Here is a 20,945-nt window from a genome sequence, read left to right as displayed (position 1 = left end):
ATGTTCTAATCCCCTCCACAACACTATGATGTGGAAAGGGCAAATACTATTATGCCCATTATATCAAAGACAGACACAGACATTTATTTAGCAAACACAAAAAATTTTAATTAAAAAAATCCATGACCGCCATTTTATGTTCTTTTTTGATATAAGTTCAAACTTCATTACCTTTGTTCAATTAATCAATTTTAGCTAATTGATATACTATGACATTTAAAAGGTTTCCTTTAAAATAAAATATTAAGATACCTGAAAAGAAGGGCTGGAGTGGTGGCACAAGTGGTAGGGTGTTTGCCTTGCACTTGCTAATTTAGGACAGACTGCGGTTCGATCCCCCAGGGTGCCATATGGTCCCCAAGCCAGGAGAGATTTCTGAGCTCATAGCCAGGAGTAACCCCTGAGTGTCACCAGATGCGGCCCAAAAACCAAGACCAAAACAAAACAAAGCAAACAAACAAACAAACAAAAAGCCCCAAAAACAAAAACAAAAGATATCCGAAGAGAAAAATGTGGTAGGGCTGTAGAAACACTCAGGGGCTAATCCTGGCTATGTGCTCAGAAATCGCTCCTGATTTGGGGGACCATATGGGACGCTGGGGGATTGAACCGTTGTTCTTCCTTGGTCAGTTGTGTGCAAGGCAAATGCCCTACCGCTGTGCCACCACTCTGACCCACATTTATAAATTTTAAAATATGTCTAAAAGCTGGTTGGATACTGTAACTTTGTACCATAACGTTTAACACTATTGTAACTATGTTATCTAAACAAAAATAAATAAATAAAAATTAAATTAAACAAATAAAATATAAATATTAAAAAAAAACTTTTTGGCCACATTCAGTGGTGCTCAGGGATTACTACTAGTTCTACACTCAGAAATCACTCCTGGCTCAGGGGACCATATGGAATGTCGAGGATCAAATCCATGTTCATCCTGGATCAGCCAGGATCATGCAAGGCCCTACCACTGTGCTACCACTCTGGCCCTAAAAATAATTATTAAAATAATATTAATAGAAATTATACAGTGAGAAAGAAAACAACAAAATAATTAACAAAGAAAAATCTGATGATGGGCCCGGAGAGATAGCACAGCGGTGTTTGCCTTGCAAGCAGCCGATCCAGGACCTAAGGTGGTTGGTTCGAATCCCGGTGTCCCATATGGTCCCCGTGCCTGCCAGGAGCTATTTCTGAGCAGACAGCCAGGAGTAACCCCTGAGCATCGCCGGGTGTGGCCCAAAAGCCAAAAAAAAAAAAAAAAAAGAAAAGAAAAATCTGATGATCTATTTTCTTGCATGAAGCAGACCCTTGTTAGATTCCCAGTACTGGTTATGGTCTCCTGAGCACTGCCAGGAATGAGCACCAAGCACAGACCCAGGGGATGTCACTCAACATTGTTGGACATAGCTCCAATTAAAAAAAAAAAAAAAGAGGAAAATCTTATTTTTAAAGTGCTACAAATTAAGGCATAGTTCAGATTCCTTTCAGAGTAGTTCTTTTTTTAAACTTCTTTATTTTATTATCATAAGAATAATTTTTGTTTTGACCAAAGTGAATTATTATCCTTTAAAGAAACACTTGGCTTTTCCAATTATATAATTTAGAAAGGAATTTCTTTAGCTCTTTTGTTTTTCTGTGTTTGGGCTCATTGTTTTGACCAATGTTGCTGGCGTGGGGGTGGGTGCTGAGATATTCAGCCTTCAGATCCAAAAGCTTCGGGATCTGCACTCGATAAAGCTTCTTTTAGGGAGCGCAACAGTAGTCAGCTGTAGAGTTTTCATTTTCAAGAGTGTCCAAATGTCCTCTACAAAGTTTTTAAAAAAATATGCCCTTTATTTTTTCCTGTATATTATACTGTAAACTATATGCAAAAAATGGCTATTTCTGTAGGATCTAAGATTTGCGTGAGAAAGGATTATGCTTTGTTTATTATTGAATACCTAACCAAGAAATATTTTGACTTATATTTAAAAGCAACATGACTCCAACCAAATGATAAAATCCTTGAGAAAGAAAAAAATATATATGTAAATATACAGTTAATACTAAGTATAATGATAAAAATGGATTTCTGTGATATCAGTAGTATATTCAACATAATTTACTCATAGAAAAAACATTCACAAAATGTTGGAAAGTAAAATGTCTTTGTTTTTCACATACTCCCCTCTCCAGACACAAAAAAAAATTAACAGGACAAAAAATAGTGTGCAAGTAATATGATAAAACTGATACAATTGATATGTATGAAAAAAAGAATTAAAAAATTCATTCAAATATTACTCAAGTCCAGATATTTTTCCCACATGAGAGAAAGATCTCTGTTGACTTCCCATGAATTTCGACATTTCTAGTCCTTTGGCTTGACCAGCTCTATGCTCCATCATCTACCATGACCCATGATGTTTCTCTGTGTGCTGACTCACCTTCCATTGCTTATGGAGCTTCCTCACAGCTTCCTGCAGGCCTTGCTGCTCCTGTTCTGGCAGAATGTCAGTGAGCTCATCACAAGCTTTCAGAAAAGCATTAAGTACTCTCTGATCCAGCTGACTGAAAAATTCCTGTTGAAGGGAGGGAAAGGGCAGTGATTATGAGTGTCAGGAAGAAAAGGCAGCATCAGACATACAGATGTGGTCCCATCTCTAAACAAAGCTCTCAGCCAGCAGCTGTCTTTTGTGAACTTTCTCATCTATTTTTTTCATGAACAAACTTGAAGTATCTATAATGAAGTGTTGGAAGCCATCACCTAGGAAATTCAACTAGTCCCTTTTACTTTTATACAAACAGAATATTTCCCTTTCCAGCAAGACCATTAGGTGACCCTGAAAATTCAATTCCAACATGATAGCACTTGAGTTTCTCACTGGTAAAATCAGGAGAGCAGAGTAAAAGCCACATTGTCCTACATGTCCTTGTAGGAAAAGTACTCTGGAACTTGCTGGCTCAGGACAAGCTTTGTCCATATTCAGACAAGTATAAATATAAGCATCAATGATTTGGGAATGAATTGTACTTCCCTTGCTCCCCAAATTCATAAACTAATTCTTCAACATGATGATATTCCTTAATGCAACTTTTGAGAGGTTATTAGAACTGGTCATGAGGGTGATAAACCTAGAAATCTTATAAGAAGAGAATCATAAGAAACTCCTATAATAAGGTAATGCTCTCTATTTCTGCTTTTTGAGACCAAATTGTGGGTGAGAGGGTGGTTATCTACATCTTAGGAAGAAGCTTCTCTCTAGAACCTCCCCATATGCCCTCATCTAAACTCTGATCCCCAAAACTTGGAGAAAATACATGGGTGTTGCATAAGCCATCCTATATGTGGGTCTTTTTTCTCTATCCTAATCTTACACATGTGTACACATACACATAGCAGCATCTCCAGCTTCACATAGAATATCTGTATATTTAGAGATCCTTAAAAGCACTTGTTATTTAAGACAAAAAGTGTCACATTGTAGAGGAGTTGGAAATGAATGGGAAGTGATTAGACAGTACAGTGAGCTACTCCATAAACACATTGCAATTATCATTTAGGAGTATGAAATAGATGAATAGCCAGGGTGTTTCAAAAATACATTCCAAATGCATATGCTCAAAAGTTCATCATTCCAACACAACTTTAGTTAAATTGAGAACATTCTCAAAGTTTATTTGATTCAATTAATGTAGTAAACAGGGAGAATTGCCCCACTCAGCAACATGGAATCTTCAAGACTATATGATAGATTTAGAAAATGGGCACAAAACTAGGCATTAAGTTAACACTCTCTCTAAAAAGGACTATCTTGGTTATTTACCTAAGAATTTCTTGTAGAAATATGAATTAGACATGTTTTCTTCTCCTTAAATGTCTTTAGAAGTCATTCACAAAGCAGATCTTGAATTTTGTTCGGCTATTATTTCTGTAGCTCTCAAACTTAAAACATCTCTCTCTCTCTCTTTCTTATCTCCCCTCCCTAGACTGTAATGTTCTTTTAATTTTATACCCTCCCTAGAGAGTAATATCCTTATAAATTTTATACCCTGGATCAAACATTCATGTCCTCCTCAGTGACATGTGGGAGATAAACTCACAGTGTGTTTCTTCAGGAGCTCCTCTGGGTCACCCTTTTCCTTCAAACCCTCCTGAGCAATCCTCAGCACCTTTTCCAATTCAGCTCTAGACTCCTCAAATTTCTTCATCAGACGACTGTTGGTTTCTACATGTTTCTTCCAATCTCCAGTTTTCTTGACCATATCCTTGATTTAAAAAAATAATAACCACAGTGAGACAGCATTCTTACACTGAAAGCATCATTTCATTTCCGTATGATTTCTTGAAATAAACATTTGGATGGATGGCATTGCCTTCTGATGAGAATAATGCCATGCTTGAATATTCATGAAGACGAGAATCAGAATTAGAACAGCTTCCAAAAACCAGTATGCAAGATTCAAAACATAACCTGAGGTGGGGACAAGGCCTTTGCCTTTGTCTTTTCTTAGATCACATCACTATAGCAAAGATGGCACTTACCTGAAAAGCAACATGGACTTCTGCTATCTGCCTCTGAAGCTTTGTTTGGTCAAAATGCTTTAACACATTGCTCAAGGTCACAAATTTCTGGACACTTTGACTTCCTTTATCTATTGAGGTCATAGTCTTCTTACAGGCTTCTTGACAAGCTAATAGTTCCTATGAAAACCCGGGAATTTTCAAAAACAATTGTTAAAAAGCTTCGGAGGGTGATTAAATAATAATAATAATAATAATAATAATAATAATAATAATAATAATAAACAATGTGAAACATATAACTTTAGGGTTTTTAATAAACAATGAACAGGGTCTAGATCATTAGTACCACTGTACATTTGCCTGGCAATACCCTAACTCCAGTTTGACACCTGCTATCCCATAAGGTCTCCTGAGCCAGGAGTGATTCCTGAATGCAGAGTCAGAAGTAAGCCCTGAGCATGATCAGGTGTGGCTCAAAATTTCTTTGAAAAGCATGAACAACAACAAAATTGTGGAGAGCTAGTTTTTCTCATGCAAGTTAAAATTTAAGCTGTTAAATAAATCAATTTTCATATAATGATTTCAATGCCACAATGAGTATTTTTGATAATTTTCTGCTTTGCATACCTATATTGTTAACATTCAGATAAATGATAACCAAAAGAAAGTCCAAGTTGTTTATTTGTATCAGCATATCACCAACCTTAGACTTATAGATTACTTGAAAAACAATAATAAGGGGCCAGAGAGATAGCATGGAGGCAAGGAGTTTGCCTTACATGCAGAAGGACAGTGGTTCAAATCCCGGCATCCCATATGGTCCCCCAAGCCTGCCACAAGCGATTTCTGAGCATAGAGCCAGGAGTAACCCCTGAGTGCTGCTGGGTGTGACCCAAAACCCAAAACCCACCCCCCCCCCCGGCAAAAAAAAAGAAAATAAAATTCATCTATGGACTAGGTTTTAGTCAAATTAAAAAATGTATTAATAATACACATTACACTTAGCTTAAAAAGATATATACAGATCCAACAGTAGATTCTATTTGGGGATGTTTGTACATCCATCAATACTCAGAGATTACTCCTAACTTTGATCTCAGGGATCATTCCAGGTGGTGCTTGGAGGATCATGTGGGTTGCAAGGCAAGTATCCAACCCACTGTACTATTGCTCTGGCTTCCTTCTGTGAATTATGGAAAGTATTTGCTGGCAACTTGGAGTAATTTAAGGGGGTGAGATATCACATGATGGTGGAAAATCAGACACACTTTGATTTTAATGAGATGTCTTTAAAACAACATTTTGAAGTGGAATCAATCTCTCTGGCTTTATATAATAGCAATAGTTTCTAGCAGTAATAGAGTACACATTATGTATACACATCATGTGCTTATGTCATTATAGATTATTTAGTGTCATGTTACACAAAAACTTTCTGTTTAGGTGCTATTTCCTGTACTTGAAGGCTATGTGAACTGCTGTAGCAAACCTAAAGTTTTGGGGATGGGGAACAAGCAGTACTCAGGTGATATAGGGTCACTCCCAGAGATAAGCAGCCAACTGAGCTGGATGGATATGTCTAGCCCTGCAGAGTGGGGGGCATGAGAGTCATCCTGACTATGCTTGGGAGCATCCAAGGCTATATATATCTGGCCTTGAAAAGTCAACCCCATGTTGTATTGGGGTTTACTTAAGACAGGTGCTCAGACCTCTAATCACTGTGTTTTATCCTTGTCCCAAAGCTCTCTTCTCTGAGATGGTGCTTTTCTGCCAAGAAAGAATGCATGGCAAGTCTTTTGCGTAGCTTCACCTTTCTTCTGATGCTTTCTTCTTACCTGATGCTTTTGTTTGAAAAGAGCACTGGATTGGGCCTCGTGCTCAAGAACATGGATACTTCCTTTGATTTTCCCAAGTGACTCATAGAAGAAAGTTATCTGCTTTTCTAGTTCCTCCAATGGCGTCAAAAGCTGCTGAGACTCATAAAGGAGTGGGGTGCAATGTTCTTTGACCTTTGAAAAGACAAAGAAAACAATTTCAAGGACCACCAGGGAGCAGCTCAGGCTCAGGGTCTCAGTCTGAATCCTCAGGTACATTTTCTTAGTCATGTGGTTATCAGCACTTACAGAGCTCCAGAAATTTGCTATAATTTTCTATGGACTGTTAGGTTTTAACACCAAAGAAATGCTATTACATCTGTGAAATAAAAGATTGTGGGTTTTCTCAGGAACAGTTGTCTAATTTGTTCAACTGAACAGTGCTTCTCTATCTATAGCATCAAATTCTATTTTATTAACTATAATATATCAAATGTATAATACAGTGAGTTAAAATTTAACTTAGGAGAGTCATGGCTTTCATTAGGACTAATGAACGACTTCCAATTATTTTCAAGTAACCTTAACTCTAAAACTCTGTTTTATCCTTCCCTGGTTTTTCTGTGCTTTTAGCCTCCCCCTACTCAATTACTCTACCCATAGGCTTCCTACTCCTATCAAATGCTTTCTTTCAGGGACCACAGTGTTCTTCAAAGTGCCTACTCTAGAAGCTGACTCTCTAGTGAAAAGTACTAGCCTTCATCTGTCACATATTCTAAGACTTACTGTTCCTTTATCTACTTGTATCATCTTCATCAAGCTACATTGAAATCCAAGAACTTCCTGTTCTAACCTCCCCTTCATTTCACTTATATTTGCTCCCAACAAACTATTAACACTGTTAGAAAACAAGGAAAGCCTACAAAGCACTTGTCAGTATATAATATTTTCTCTCCCTAGGATTATAAAATTTCTCTTGTTCTTGGAGACTCTGCCTAAAGGATAAACTCACCAAAATGAAGTACCATGCTGTATTCAATAAGACTCTGCTAAATTTATTCCAAAAAATTGAGTAAAATCTGCTAAGATAAAATATCAGAACATTGTACCTCTTTTCTAGATGCAACAGAAAATTTATAAGTAGCAGTGATTTTAAAAAAAGGAAAAATGAGTAGGATAATTATAAAGATGAATTTGTTTTCTTTGAGGTTTCCCTTAAACACTAGACTTGACCTAGGCAGATTCAGTTTGGTCCTGAAGATGATCAAGACTTGAAGTTTACCTAATTGATAGTGTTGAGTCAATCTTTAGACAATATTTAACTTGAACGTTAAAAATAAAAATGATCAAATAAATCAACATTTTAATATATATACCGGTTTGCCAATGGAAGTAACTTCTGCTCTTCAAGGCTGGATTCTTCCACTGTTTATCTCTTTTACTTCATCCTTGTCTTTCATTTTCTTTGTTGCATTTATACAGCCTATGCTTTATGCATACTCCCTCTAATAAAGTTTTCCTGCCTCATTTTCCTTTCTTTTCAAACCCTTTCTTTTACTTTTATTCTTTTCTTCCACTAGAAATTAATTAAGAACACATCTAAATGAACATTGTAAGCCTACTTCACAAAATTTAACTTTAGATAGATAAAAAGCAAACAAACCAACAACAAATTCATCCCAATGGAAGTGCTAAAACACTCAAGAAAAAATAATCTCCAATAGAACAGACAGGTTGTGTACATTACTTGATATTCATTGAGTTTCCTGCTTTCAAGTGGCTTTGATGCCTGTGCTGTAAACCACACATGAGCTCTTCAAGATGAAGAAGGCAGAAGTTTTGCAGCTTTGTGGCTCCATAAGAAGAATAGCATGATACTCTTAACATATTAATTTCTCACAGAAATCTCAGTAAAGTGCATTTAGAAATCCTAGCTTCTTTAAATTTATAACCTCCTTCTTCTTGCCATTCCACTTGTCCCCTGATATTTGTTTAATGACACTTAACTTAACCCTTCACTTTCCCATCTCCTGCACCCACTGAAGACCATCTTTCTATTCAAATATAGTTATGAGTCTCTCTACACTAACAGAGGTATTAGATAATATCATTTCCCTGTTTTTTATTTAAGCCATGACAGTCTCTAAGCGATAGAATTCATCTAGAACCTCAATGGGAAAGAAAATGTCAGCCTGTTCACACACAAACAAAAAAATGCTTTTCTTGAGCATTGAGTACTTCACTGCTGAGGTGAGGCAAGAGGTGGGTGCAAGGCTCTAGTAGTGCAGTAAATGCTCTATCACCTTGGAGAGCTGCTCTTTGAGTCCTGTCATGGTTGTCAACATTTCCTTGGCCTCCTCTTGAGAGCTCTCTCTGGTAATGAGGTGTGCTGTCTTTGTGAGCATCTTGTACTGAGCATCCATCACAGGCACCCTCTGCTCAATATCCTGCATAAATCATCAAAACAGCTTCATGAATACACATGACACTTCATATCTCAGCTAAGTTTGCACAGAAGGCTAGAAAGAAAGTAAATGCTGTTTAAAATTCAATATTTCTTTTTTTCACTTTTTTTATTTAAACAACTTTAATACATACATGATTGTGTTTGGGTTTCAGTCATGTAAAAAACACCACCCATCACCAGTGCAACATTCCCATCACCAATGTCTCAAATCTCCCTCCTCTCAATCCAACCCCCGCCTGTACTCTAGACAGGCTTTCTATTTTCCTCGTACATTCTCATTATTAGGATAGTTCAAAACGTAGTTATTTCTCTAACTAAAGTCATCCTTGTTTGTGGTGAGCTTCATGAGGTGAGCTGTTACTTCCAGCTCTTTTCCTTTCATGTCTCAAAGTTGTTATTGCGAGAATGTCTTTCATTTTACTTAATAGATGAGTGAGACCATTCTGCGTCTTTCTCTCTCTCTCTCTGACTTATTTCACTCAGCATAATAGATTCCATGTATATCCATGCATAGGAAAATTTCCTGCCTTCATCCTTCCTGACAGCTGCATAATATTCCATTGTGTATATGTACCACAGTTTCTTTATCCATTCATCTGTTGAAGGGTATCTTGGCTGTTTCAAGAGTCTTGCTATGGTAAATAGTGCTGCAATAGGTGTAAGGAAGGGGTTTTTGTATTGTATTTTTGTGTTCCTAGGATATATTCCTAGGAGTGGTATAGCTGGATCGTATGGGAGCTTGATTTCCAGTTTTTGGAGGAATCTCCATATCACTTACCATAAAGGTTGAACTAGACGGCAATCCCACCAGCAGTGGATAAGAGTTCCTTACTCTCCACATCCCCACCAACACTGTTTGCTCTCATTCTTTGTGATGTGTGCCATTCTCTGTGGTGTGAGGTGGTATCTCATCATTGTTTTGATTTGCATCTCCCTGATGATTAGTGATGTGGAGCATATTTTCATGTGTCTTTTGGCCATTTGTATTTCTTCTTTGTCAAAGTGTTTATTCATTTCTTCTCCCCATTTTTTGATGGGATTAGATGTTTTTCTCTTGTAAAGTTCTGTCAGTGCCTTGTATATTTTGGAGATTAGCCCCTTATCTGATGGGTATTGGGTGAATAGTTTCTCCCACTCAGTGGGTGGCTCTTGGATCCTGGGTGCTATTTCCTTTGAGGTGCAGAAGCTTCTCAGCTTAATATATTCCCATCTGTTAATCTCTGCTTTCACTTGCTTGGAGAGTGCAGTTTCCTCCTTGAAGATGCCTGTAGTCTCAATGTCCTGGAGAGTTTTGCCTATGTGTTGTTCTATATATCTTATGGTTTGGGGTCTGATATCGAGGTCTTTAATCCATTTGGATTTTACCTTCGTACATGATGTTAGCTGAAGGTCTAAGTTCAATTTTTTGCAAGTGGCTATCCAGTTGTGCCAACACCACTTGTTGAAGAGGCTTTCCCTGCTCCATTTAGAATTTCCTGCTCCTTTATCAAAAATTAGGTGATTGTATGTCTGGGGAACATTTTCTGAGAATTCAAGCCTATTCCACTGATCTGAGGGCCTGTCCTTATTTCAATACCATGCTGTTTTGATAATTATTGCTTTGTAGTACAGTTTAAACTTGGGGAAAGTAATTCCTCCCATATTCTTTTTCCCAATGATTGCTTTAGCTATTCTAGGGTGTTTATTGTTCCAAATGAATTTCAAAAGTGCCTGATCCACTTCTTTAAAGAATGTCATGGGTATATTTAGAGGGATCGCATTAAATATGTAAAATGCCTTGGGGAGTATTGCCATTTTGATGATGTTAATCCTGCCAATCCATGAGCAGGGTATGCGTTTCCATTTCCGTGTGTCCTCTCTTATTTCTTGTGCAGAGTTTTATAGTTTTCTTTGTATAGGTCCTTCACATTTTTAGTCAAGTTGATTCCAAGATATTTAAGTTTGTGTGGCACTATTGTGAATGGGGTTGTTTTCTTAATGTCCATCTCTTCCTTATTACTATTGGTGTATAGAAAGGCCATTGATTTTTGTGTGTTAATTTTGTAGCCTGCCACCTTGCTATATGAGTCTATTGTTTCTAGAAGCTTTTTGATAGAGTCTTTAGGGTTTTCTAAGTAGAGTATCATGTCATCTGCAAACAGTGAGAGTTTGACTTCTCCCTTTCCTATCTGGATTTCCTTGATATCTTTTTCTTGCCTAATCGCTATAGCAAGTACTTCCAGTGCTATGTTGAATAGGAGTGGTGAGAGAGGACAGCCTTGTCTTGTGCCAGAATTTAGAGGGAAGGCTTTTAGTTTTTCTCCATTGAGGATAATATTTGCCACTGGCTTGTGGTAGATGGCCTTAACTATATTGAGAAAGGTTCCTTCCATTCCCATCTTGCTGAGAGTTTTGATCAAGAATGGGTGTTGGACCTCATCAAATGCTTTCTCTGCATCTATTGATATGATCATGTGGTTTTTATTTTTCTTGTTATTGATGTTGTGTATTATGTTGATAGATTTACGGATGTTAAACCATCCTTGCATTTTTGGGATGAAACCTACTTGATCGTAGTGCATGATCTTCTTAATGAGGCATTGAAACCTATTTGCCAGGATTCTGTTGAGGATCTTTGCATCTGTATTCATCAGCGATATTGGTCTATAATTTTCTCTTTTTTTTTGGTAGCATCTCTGTCCTGTTTAGGTATCAAGGTGATGTTGGCTTCATAAAAGCTATTTGGAAGTGTTTCCATTTGTTCAATTTCATGAAAGAGTCTTTCCAGGATTGATAGTAGTTCCTCTTGGAAAGTTTGAATGAATTCATTTGTGAATCCATCTGGGTCTGGACTTTTGTTTTTGGGCAGACTTTTGATTACTGTCTTAATTTTCTCAATAGTGATGGCTGTGTTTAGATATGCTATGTTTAGATATCCTCTTCATTCAACCGTGGAAGATTATAAGAGTCCAAAAATTTATCCATTTCTTCCAGGTTTTCATTTTTAGTGGCATAGAGTTTCTCAAAGTAGTTTCTGATTACCCTTTGGATCTCTACCATATCAGTAGTAATCTCTCCTCTTTCATTGCTAATACGAGTTATCAAGTTTCTCTCTCTCTCTTTGTTAGTTTTGCCAGTGGTCTATCAATCTTGTTTATTTTTTCAAAGAACCAACTTCTGCTTTCGTTGATCTTTTGGATTGTTTTTCAAGTTTCCACTTCATTGATTTCTGCTCTCAGCTTTGTTATTTCCTTCTGTCTCCCTATTTTGGGTCCTTTTGTTGAGTACTTTCTAATTCTATGAGCTGTGTTATATAAGCTATTCAGGTATGCTCCTTGTTTCCTGATGTGTGCTTGCAAAGCTATAAATTTTCCTCTCAGTACCACCTTTGCTGTGTCCCATAGGTTCTGATAGTTTGTGTCTCCATTGTCTTTTGTTTCTAGGAAGGTTTTGATTTCCTCTTTGATTGCATCTCGGACCCACTGGTTATTCAATATTAGGCTGTTTAACTTCCAGGTATTAAAGTTTTTCTTTTTTCATCTCGGACCCACTGGTTATTCAATATTAGGCTGTTTAACTTCCAGGTATTAAAGGTGAGCCTTCTGCAGATGAGCCTCACACAGGATGAAATCAGGCTGAAAATGAAGCACAGCACAGAAGACAGGCAAATGGGGTGCTGGCATCTGAGTTTCAGCAGAGTTCAGCCTCCAGCACAGTTCTTAGTGTGATTTTTTTCTTCTTATTTCAATGGTGTTCTTTCGTTAGAAAGAGGGCCTCGTAGCGAGGTGGAATGGTCGTGCTCTGCTGGTGCCTCTTTTCGGCCCACTCCCAAGAGGTTCAAGCAACAGGACAGGAGACAGACACACACAGGCAGCACTCACAATTTATCATGGTCGGGCCCCACTGGGCAGGGATAATTTCGTAGATTTTCTCAGCCTGACGTCACAAACGGGACCTGACTTCTGCAAAGTACTGCTTATAGCCGGTTTTCACATTGTGAAGCAGTTCTTTGGTGTGCCCGCCCTTGAATGAGCCTCTGGGAGAGCGAGTTTTCTGGAGCCTCTTTTCGGCCCACTCCCAAGAGGTTCAAGCGACAGGACAGGAGACAGACACACACAGGCAGCACTCATAATTTCTCACGGTCGGGCCCCACTGGACAGGCGCAGTTTCCTATAAATCAATATTTCTGATAAAATTTTGAAGGTTCAGGGTCCCCTGCTTTATGCAAATTTGGATTATAACCCATTTGAATCTTATCCAAGACAAAAGGATTAACAAATGTCCTTACATGCAGTTATCTCTTGTTCAAATCCATGTATTGCATAGTTCCTCTGCACCCAGTCACACAGGGAGTGACCCATAAGCACAAAACCAGGAATTACCCAACGACCAGGTATGATCTGACCCCCAGCACATAAAATGAACTAAAATAAATTACCTGTAACTCTTTGTTTTCACTGACCAATAGAAATGAAGGCCTCCATCCAGCATGTTCCCTAAGAGTTCTTGGACTGTAACGATTTCCTTCCATCCTCGTTTTACAATGTGCTTGTCATATTTTTGTTTCTGTGCACTGTTTGGTATGGCATTATGTGGAATGCTATTTTTGCAGCCTGAGAATGCTCAAAAATTTTTCCATATGATTTAATGGGAACTGTTTATTGTTTTATATCATTTTGACTTACAAATAGCTTCATAGACTAACTCTAATTTAAATAATGGGGAAACATTTATATTATATTCTGATACTATCAATGCATAAATAAAAGCTCTTTAAAACTTTTAAATGGTCATAAAATAAACTGATGAAATCTTTACATTTTAATAAAATAAATATTACCATAGTATGTGCATTTTATTTTAGGTAAATGCATTTCAAATCTGGGCACATGGATACAAGAGTCACCCACTGAATGGGAGAAACTATTCACCCAATACCCATCAGATAAGGGGCTAATATGCAAAATATACAAGGCACTGACAGAACTTTACAAGGAGAAAACATCTAATCCCATCAAAAAATGGGAAATGGGGAGAAGAAATGGACAGACAATTTGACAAAAAAGAAATACAAATGGCCAAAAGGCACATGAAAAAATGCTCCACATTTTTCATCATCAGGGAGATGCAAATCAAAGCAACTCTGAGATACCATCTCACACCACAGAGATTGGCACACATCACAAAGAATGAGAACAGGCAACGCTGGCGGGGATGTGGAGAAAAAGAAACTCTTATCCACTGCTGGTGAGAATACTGTCTAGTCCAATCTTTATGGAAAGCGATATGGACGTTCCTCCAAAAACTGGAAATTGAACTCAGATACGATTTAGCTATACCACTCCTAGGAATAAACCCTAGGAACACAAAAATACAATACAAAAAATCCCTTCCTCACACCTATATATATTGCAGCACTTTTTACAATAGCCAGACTCTGGAAACAACCAAGATGCCCTTCAACAGATATATGCTAAAGAAACTGTGGTACATATACACAAGGGAATATTATGCAGCTGTCAGGAGAGATGAAGTCATGAAATTTTCCTATACATGGATGTACATGGAATCTATTATGCTGATTGAAATAAGTCAGAGGGAGAGAGATAGAGGCAGAATAGTCTCATTTATCTATGAGTTTTAAGAAAAATAAAAAACATTATTGCAACAATTTTCAGAGTCAAAAGAGATGAGGGCTGGAAGTTCCAGCTCACTACATGAAGCTCACCACAAAGAGTGATGAGTACAATTAGAGAAATAACTACATTGAGAATTATCATAAAAATGTGAATGAATAAGAGAAGTAGAAAGCCTGTCTAGAGTACAGGCAGGGGTGTGGTGGGGAGGAGAGAGATTTGGGACATTGGTGATGGGAATATTGCACTGCTGAAGGTGGGTGTTCTTTATATGACTAAATCCCAACCACAATCATGTTTGAAATCAATGTGTTTAAATAAAGATATTAATACAAAATAAAATAAAAATAAAACTGGGGGCAATATCCCTAACTTAAAAATAACACAACATGGACCCAATTCATAACACAGTGGTAGCGTGTTTGCGTTGCATGCTGCTGACCCAGGACGGACCTGGGTTTGATCCCTGGCATCCCATATGGTCCCCACAGCCTGCCAGGAGCGATTTCTGGGCACAGACCCAGGAATAATCCCTGAGCACAGCCCAGTGTGGCCCCAAAACAAAGTATACAAAATATTTTTCTATTGAAAATAATAAATTGTCATTGTAAAATTATACAAACTAGAGATAACAGGATAAATAAAATTTAAATTATTTATATTACTTTCAATTTGATTTCTTCTATATGTATATTTTAAATATTTGCCTATTTTTATGTTGATATTTAAAATATTTGCATTTTAAATATATAACTTTTTCATGTTTTGAATAAAAATTAATAGTCTAAGATTGTAAGGTGTTTTGCTTCTTTTCTTTAATAGCATATTGCAATAGTTTTATATGTAATTGATCATGCTTCAGTTTTATGCTTGAGACCTACAGAATATATGTCAAAAAATGTAGGTAATATAATTCATTTACCCAACATTTATTACTGACACGATTCATGCAGCATTATTACCTAGAGATAGGCCCCATCTTCTAATGTTTTACAATTTGGTTACAAAAATTTGTCTCTAAATTCAAAAGCTAACATGAAAGAAGTTAGAATTTTTTATTTTATGAGATGTAGAAACCAGAACGGGCATTCGCGTGAAAATCATGGTAGAAATTTATGCAAAGAGCTTTGGCAAAGGCCTGAGTAAATTTACCCATCTTTATTTTCACATTAGAACAGATTGTCATTTTGTTTTTTTAACCTAACATCAGAATCTTCTCTTACCTCCAAGTCTTGAGTAAACAACTTGACATTCATAAAAGAGACATCGAAGGGTTCTGAAATTTTCCTCTGGGCTTCAGTTGCAAAATTAGTGAGAGTCATGATACAATCAGTATATTCTTTCTTCATTCTGTCCATTTCATCAGCACGAGCATACTGAACAATAAATCAGAAATAAAGACACTGAAAATCACTGCACATACAAACCTGGGAATTGGAGGCAAGAAATGCATTTTTCATTTTTATTTCAGATGTATTTGCAGAAAATCTAATTCTTATAAAATGACAAAATAAAAAGCTTAGGGGCTAAGAATCTTGTTTCAAAATTTGTATCATTCTGTATAAATTGTCAGATTATAGACTTCTCTAGTATTACTCTATTGCAAATATAACAATTTAAATACATTTGACCCTGCCTTAATTTGCCTGTGCTACAACAGTAGTCCCTAGATAACCTCTTTAACACAATGCTCATAATACATACCTAACATTGGTATATTATAGATAGAAAGGACTTACTTGTTTGACTTCCATAAACAAGTCCCTCCATCGTCCATTAAGCAGGAGTAATTGCTGTTTTAGATCTCGGGACACAATCTCATCACATGTTTCAATGAGAAAGTTACCAGCATCATTCATAGCTGTGTGTTGCTGAATCCAATGAGGCAAATTTCGAAAAAAATCCTGAACAATAAACAATGTATTTTATGGTAAATCATAAACCAAAGGTTCACATAGGTAAGAAATGTAGGAGTAGGAGAAAACTGAAATCACTAAATGAGTTGTAATATTGTGCAGCACCGAAAAACAAACTTCAACATCTTTCCAAATACAAGTTTTAAATGTATTAAAAATGAAATAGAGGGGCTGTAGTGGTGGCACAACTGGTAGGGTGTTTGCCTTGCATGTGCTAACCTAGGACGGACAGAGCCCTCAGCATCCCATATGGTCCCCCATGCCAGGAGCGATTTCTGAGCGCATAGCCAGGAGTAACCCCTGAGTGTCACAAAAGGTTATGCCTTTATAATCTCTATGCTTTATCTTTTGATAATGACAAAATATGATATTTTCTATTACTCTTGTTTTACAGATAAAAAATTATGAATTTCTATGCATATGAAAATTTTTTGTTTACAGTCTTTAGGCTAGTGCCAAAAACCAAGTAAAATATATATTATTTATACTGTAGATCACAGTTGTTTTAAATAAATAAAATTAAAAAAGAGTATATATTATTTTTAGAGATACAAATTTTATAGGAAATGTATTTGATCTGTCATTTTAAAAAAATATTAGTGTCCTGGGGCCGGAGTGGTGGGACAGCAGAAGGGTGTTTGCCTTGCATGGCACTGACCCAGGAATGACCACAGTTCGATCCCCCGGTGTCCCATATGCTCCCCTGAGCCATGTGTGATTTCTGAGTGCATAGCCAGGAGTAACCCTTGCAGCTCAACAGGTGTGGCCCCCCAAAAAAAACAAAAGTAAAAAAAATTAATGTCTTAATCATCCAAAAGTTTAGCATTGATGTGAATAAATAAAACTTTTAAAAATTAAATATTTAGTACAAAATACTTAATACATAATCTCTCTTTTCTGTATTTAGGGTTTCATACTTTCCAATGAAAAGTTTTTCACCTGATATCAAGTTAAGTGCATGTATGCATACGCACACACAGATATCACAGTAAAAGCCAAGGTCATTAAAGATAATTAAAAAGCCATTTCATAAGCCCTTGTGTGGGATGACACTCTACATAAATAGAACATTTCTGTTCCTGGTGGTTATATTTTTATGGAGTGGCATCTTCTAGGGTACTAGTGATTTAACCAAAAAGGCCAAATCTATGTGGTTTTATAATTTTGGGATTCTTAGTTACACCAGAAAATTTAATCTATAGGAAATAGAGAATTGTAAGACATTCAGAATAATACACTTACTGGTACAAGACAAAAACAGATAAATAAATCTGGAATGGCAAACAGTAATTCTAAGGTTTATGCTCTGCTTCTTTTATGGGAATTTGGTATTTTAATGCCTTTTACATATGAATTGATTTTCCACAGGAAAATGTCAGGCTCCCATTAAGAAATAAATTTAAAAAATCAGCCCATTTCATGTGCTATTTTAATGTAACTGACATTAAGGTAACACTAATTTTTGTACACACACACACACACACACACACACACACACACACACACACACACACACACACACACATATATATATCCTGTAATGAAGAGGCAAAAAAAAATCACTCCTACTAAGAATAACACTATTGACTGAAGGCTGACAATATCCCAAAAAGAATATTCAAAAAGACAAAATGGGAACCCATCTGTTCAACTGCCATCAGAGATTCAGTAACTCCAGTAACCCCCTTTAACAATCTCTTAAATTAGGAAATTCCTGGTGCCTGGGGTCCTTGGCTATACAAACACAGATTGTGACTAGAGCGCCCTCCACTACTTATTGCTTAGCATTGTGTCCCCTCAACCCCACCCCACTCCCACTATTGGACATTGCTTTTCTAATGCAAAGACCAACTGTTACATCAGATAAGGAATTCATCCAGCTAATAAGACGTTTTCTTGAGTTTTGCATTTATTATTCCATAGTAACTTTATTAATCTAAAGGGATAGCTTTTTAGGAAAACTCAGGGTTCTTTATATGTCACATTTGCAAATATATAAGTATATATTTTAAAAAAACTTTGCCCTGAAAGTGTCATTTCTAAATTCAATTGTCTTCTCTTCTTTCTGTATGAAGCCGTCTTACCTTTTTGGCAAGTTCTGATTCGTTCAGCATTTTTTCAGCATCCTCTAGCCAGGCTTGAAGACTATCCACTGTGTCACCATATCGATCCCAGTTGGCGATTACTTCTTCCAGCATGCTCCGGACACTCCTAACTTCCACGGAGAGATTCTTCCATTGAACAGTGGTATCATTCATGAATTTCATCACATTCTCGGCCTCTTCCACTGAAACAGATACTATCAATATTAGCCTTATCTTGCCTTTAGTTTTGTTTTGTTTTTGTTTTGGGGTCACACCCAATGTGCTCAGGGCCTTCTCCTGTCTCTGCACTCAGGGATCACTACTGGCAGTGCTTGGTGGACCATTTAAGATGCTGGGAATCAAATCCAGATTGGTAGCATGCATGGCAAGTACTTTACCCGCTGTGCTATAGCTACAGCCTCCTTATCTTGCATTTTTAACTCTACAATACCGTATTTCTATGGTCTGTACACGAGTGTACCTTCACAATCCTGGAGATTTTAAACTCAGTAGACATGATATTAGAATTTTAGTTTATGTTCACATAAGTAACAATTTATCAATAGTAATATTTTTCATCTACAAAATCGAAGAAAAGCATATGTTTTACATTGTTGGCCAATGGAGTACAATAAATGCTAGGTGTATCTGCTCATATTTTATATGCATTCAACTTGATAGATACATATAGTTATCAATCACAAATGATAAACGTTATTTTAAACAAATGTGCAAGATAAACTCACATGTTCACACTAACCTCAATTTTCACTTATTTGATTATACTATTCTGGTGAGTCTCTTTTGGATATTAATCCTCAGAACAGAAAGTAGGTTAGAAAATGAATGTTTTTCTCTAAGAAATTCACCCACGGAAGTTTGTGCAGACATATGGAAGTATGATGATGTGGGTTAGTCATTGCACAAAGTCAAGGGGGCCGACTCCACTCTGTTCTCTCATCATGGCCACACAAATAGGGAGCAAAGGCAAAAAAGGGATCTGATCATAAAAAATATGTCACTTCAAGATTATGCTGTATGATAATAGTAACAAATGCACTAATTTTTACCTGAGCCATCAGCTCTGATGTACATCTCAGCTGTCTGTTTCAAGATCTGGTATGTCACTTCATATTGTTCAAAGAACTTGCTATTCTCTATAAAAGACTGCAAACAGGAAATGATTAGAGATGGCAACCATGCAGCTAAGGAAGAATGCCAAAGTCGATTTTCTTCAGAATGAAAAGATTTGTGGCAACAGCTGCCTCATTAAAAATATCAAATTCATTGCACTGCAGTTAATAACCTAAGCATGTTAAAAGCATATAAATTTAATTCTAATTCAGCATTAGATTGAGAAAATATCTTGTTTCTTCTCAACTCAAGGCTGTGTTTTTAGAAGAGAGAACTGGGGATTCCCATTTAGAAAACACTCAATTTGGAAGAACATTTTAATGTGTCCTGCTGTGTCTGAGCTATGCAGCTCTGTTGTTCTTTGAGGACTGATTCATATGATTGATGTTCAAATGGAACTGCAGGTTATAAATAAATGGCACAAGGCACAAATCCTGTCCTTAAAATAGAAAGTAAGCACAAAATGTTTCTAAGTAGAAAATTTTTAAATAATCACATATTCCATCCATGCTATTCATGATTTCATATTTCTATTACCTAGAAAAATGAAAGAAAAACACATTTATATACATATTTACATAATTCTTATATATAATCATCAAAAGCAGCCAATAGAGTATATAAAACTGGAAACACAAAATATATCTTTGGTAACTGTTAATATTGCTTCTCAGGTATATAAAACAGCTCCTATTTCAAAAATGATTCCTTCTCCTTTAAAGTAAAAAATGAACATGACTATAATTAACAACATATCAGCAATGACTCTTTCATTTTTGTTAATAGCATAATTAGTTCCTGTTATTTCAGCCCACTAAAAAGACTTGATGTGTCATATTATCAAAGGTTAAATTAGTCTTCACAACCCAGGTGAAATACTGACTAGATTGCTGAATATTTAATATAAAGTTACAAAATCTTGTGCGCAGGCATAAAACTTCCTACAAGAATTTTATTGATATAAAACTGCATTCATAAATGTTTATCATATTTATGTATTACATTAAAGTTATAAATATGCAGATTTTATATAGTTTTTGGTTTATAAGATGTTTGTATTTTTATAATAATTATTTTTCCAAGATATAATAAGACAAAGTTGTGAGTGAGCTGGGGTGAGAGTTTCCTGATCAATATGTTATTCAGCACATTAATAGACTATATTATTTTTGTTTGAGACTAAAGTAAGAATATGGAAGCCTAGTTAATTTTATTATTTAGACATATTCTACACTTTTAATCTCTCCTTGTTCCACCCACTAGGGAAAAACCATCTATAGTAATCTAACCTTTGGCTAATTTAATCAAGTAACCATAATAGGATTTGGTGAAAAAGAAAATTATAGCTCATATTACATCTACTCTATAAAGTTTGAAAAAATCTTGTTAGTTTTGGCACAAAGC

At 36.3% G+C, this 20,945-nt stretch overlaps 1 protein-coding gene across 1 annotated transcript in view; it reads right to left on the bottom strand.

The window, feature by feature from the left end:
* The window catches only part of SYNE1 (spectrin repeat containing nuclear envelope protein 1), a 578,994-nt gene that overhangs the window by 400,286 nt on the left and 157,763 nt on the right, over positions 1-20,945 (bottom strand). Inside the window, exons 17-25 of the mRNA XM_049765309.1 lie at positions 19,478-19,574; positions 18,408-18,610; positions 16,147-16,311; positions 15,631-15,783; positions 8,629-8,772; positions 6,347-6,520; positions 4,530-4,688; positions 4,088-4,252; positions 2,431-2,565 (exon numbers count right to left, since the gene is read on the bottom strand). Of these exons, the coding sequence (XP_049621266.1) occupies positions 2,431-2,565; positions 4,088-4,252; positions 4,530-4,688; positions 6,347-6,520; positions 8,629-8,772; positions 15,631-15,783; positions 16,147-16,311; positions 18,408-18,610; positions 19,478-19,574 (1,395 nt within the window). The remainder of the gene's footprint in view (positions 1-2,430; positions 2,566-4,087; positions 4,253-4,529; positions 4,689-6,346; positions 6,521-8,628; positions 8,773-15,630; positions 15,784-16,146; positions 16,312-18,407; positions 18,611-19,477; positions 19,575-20,945) is intronic.

The sequence above is a fragment of the Suncus etruscus genome, chromosome 18 (assembly GCF_024139225.1).
Source record: "Suncus etruscus isolate mSunEtr1 chromosome 18, mSunEtr1.pri.cur, whole genome shotgun sequence".
In the NCBI taxonomy this organism is placed as follows: Eukaryota; Metazoa; Chordata; class Mammalia; order Eulipotyphla; family Soricidae; genus Suncus; species Suncus etruscus.
This window is presented reverse-complemented; position numbering and strand designations above follow the sequence as displayed.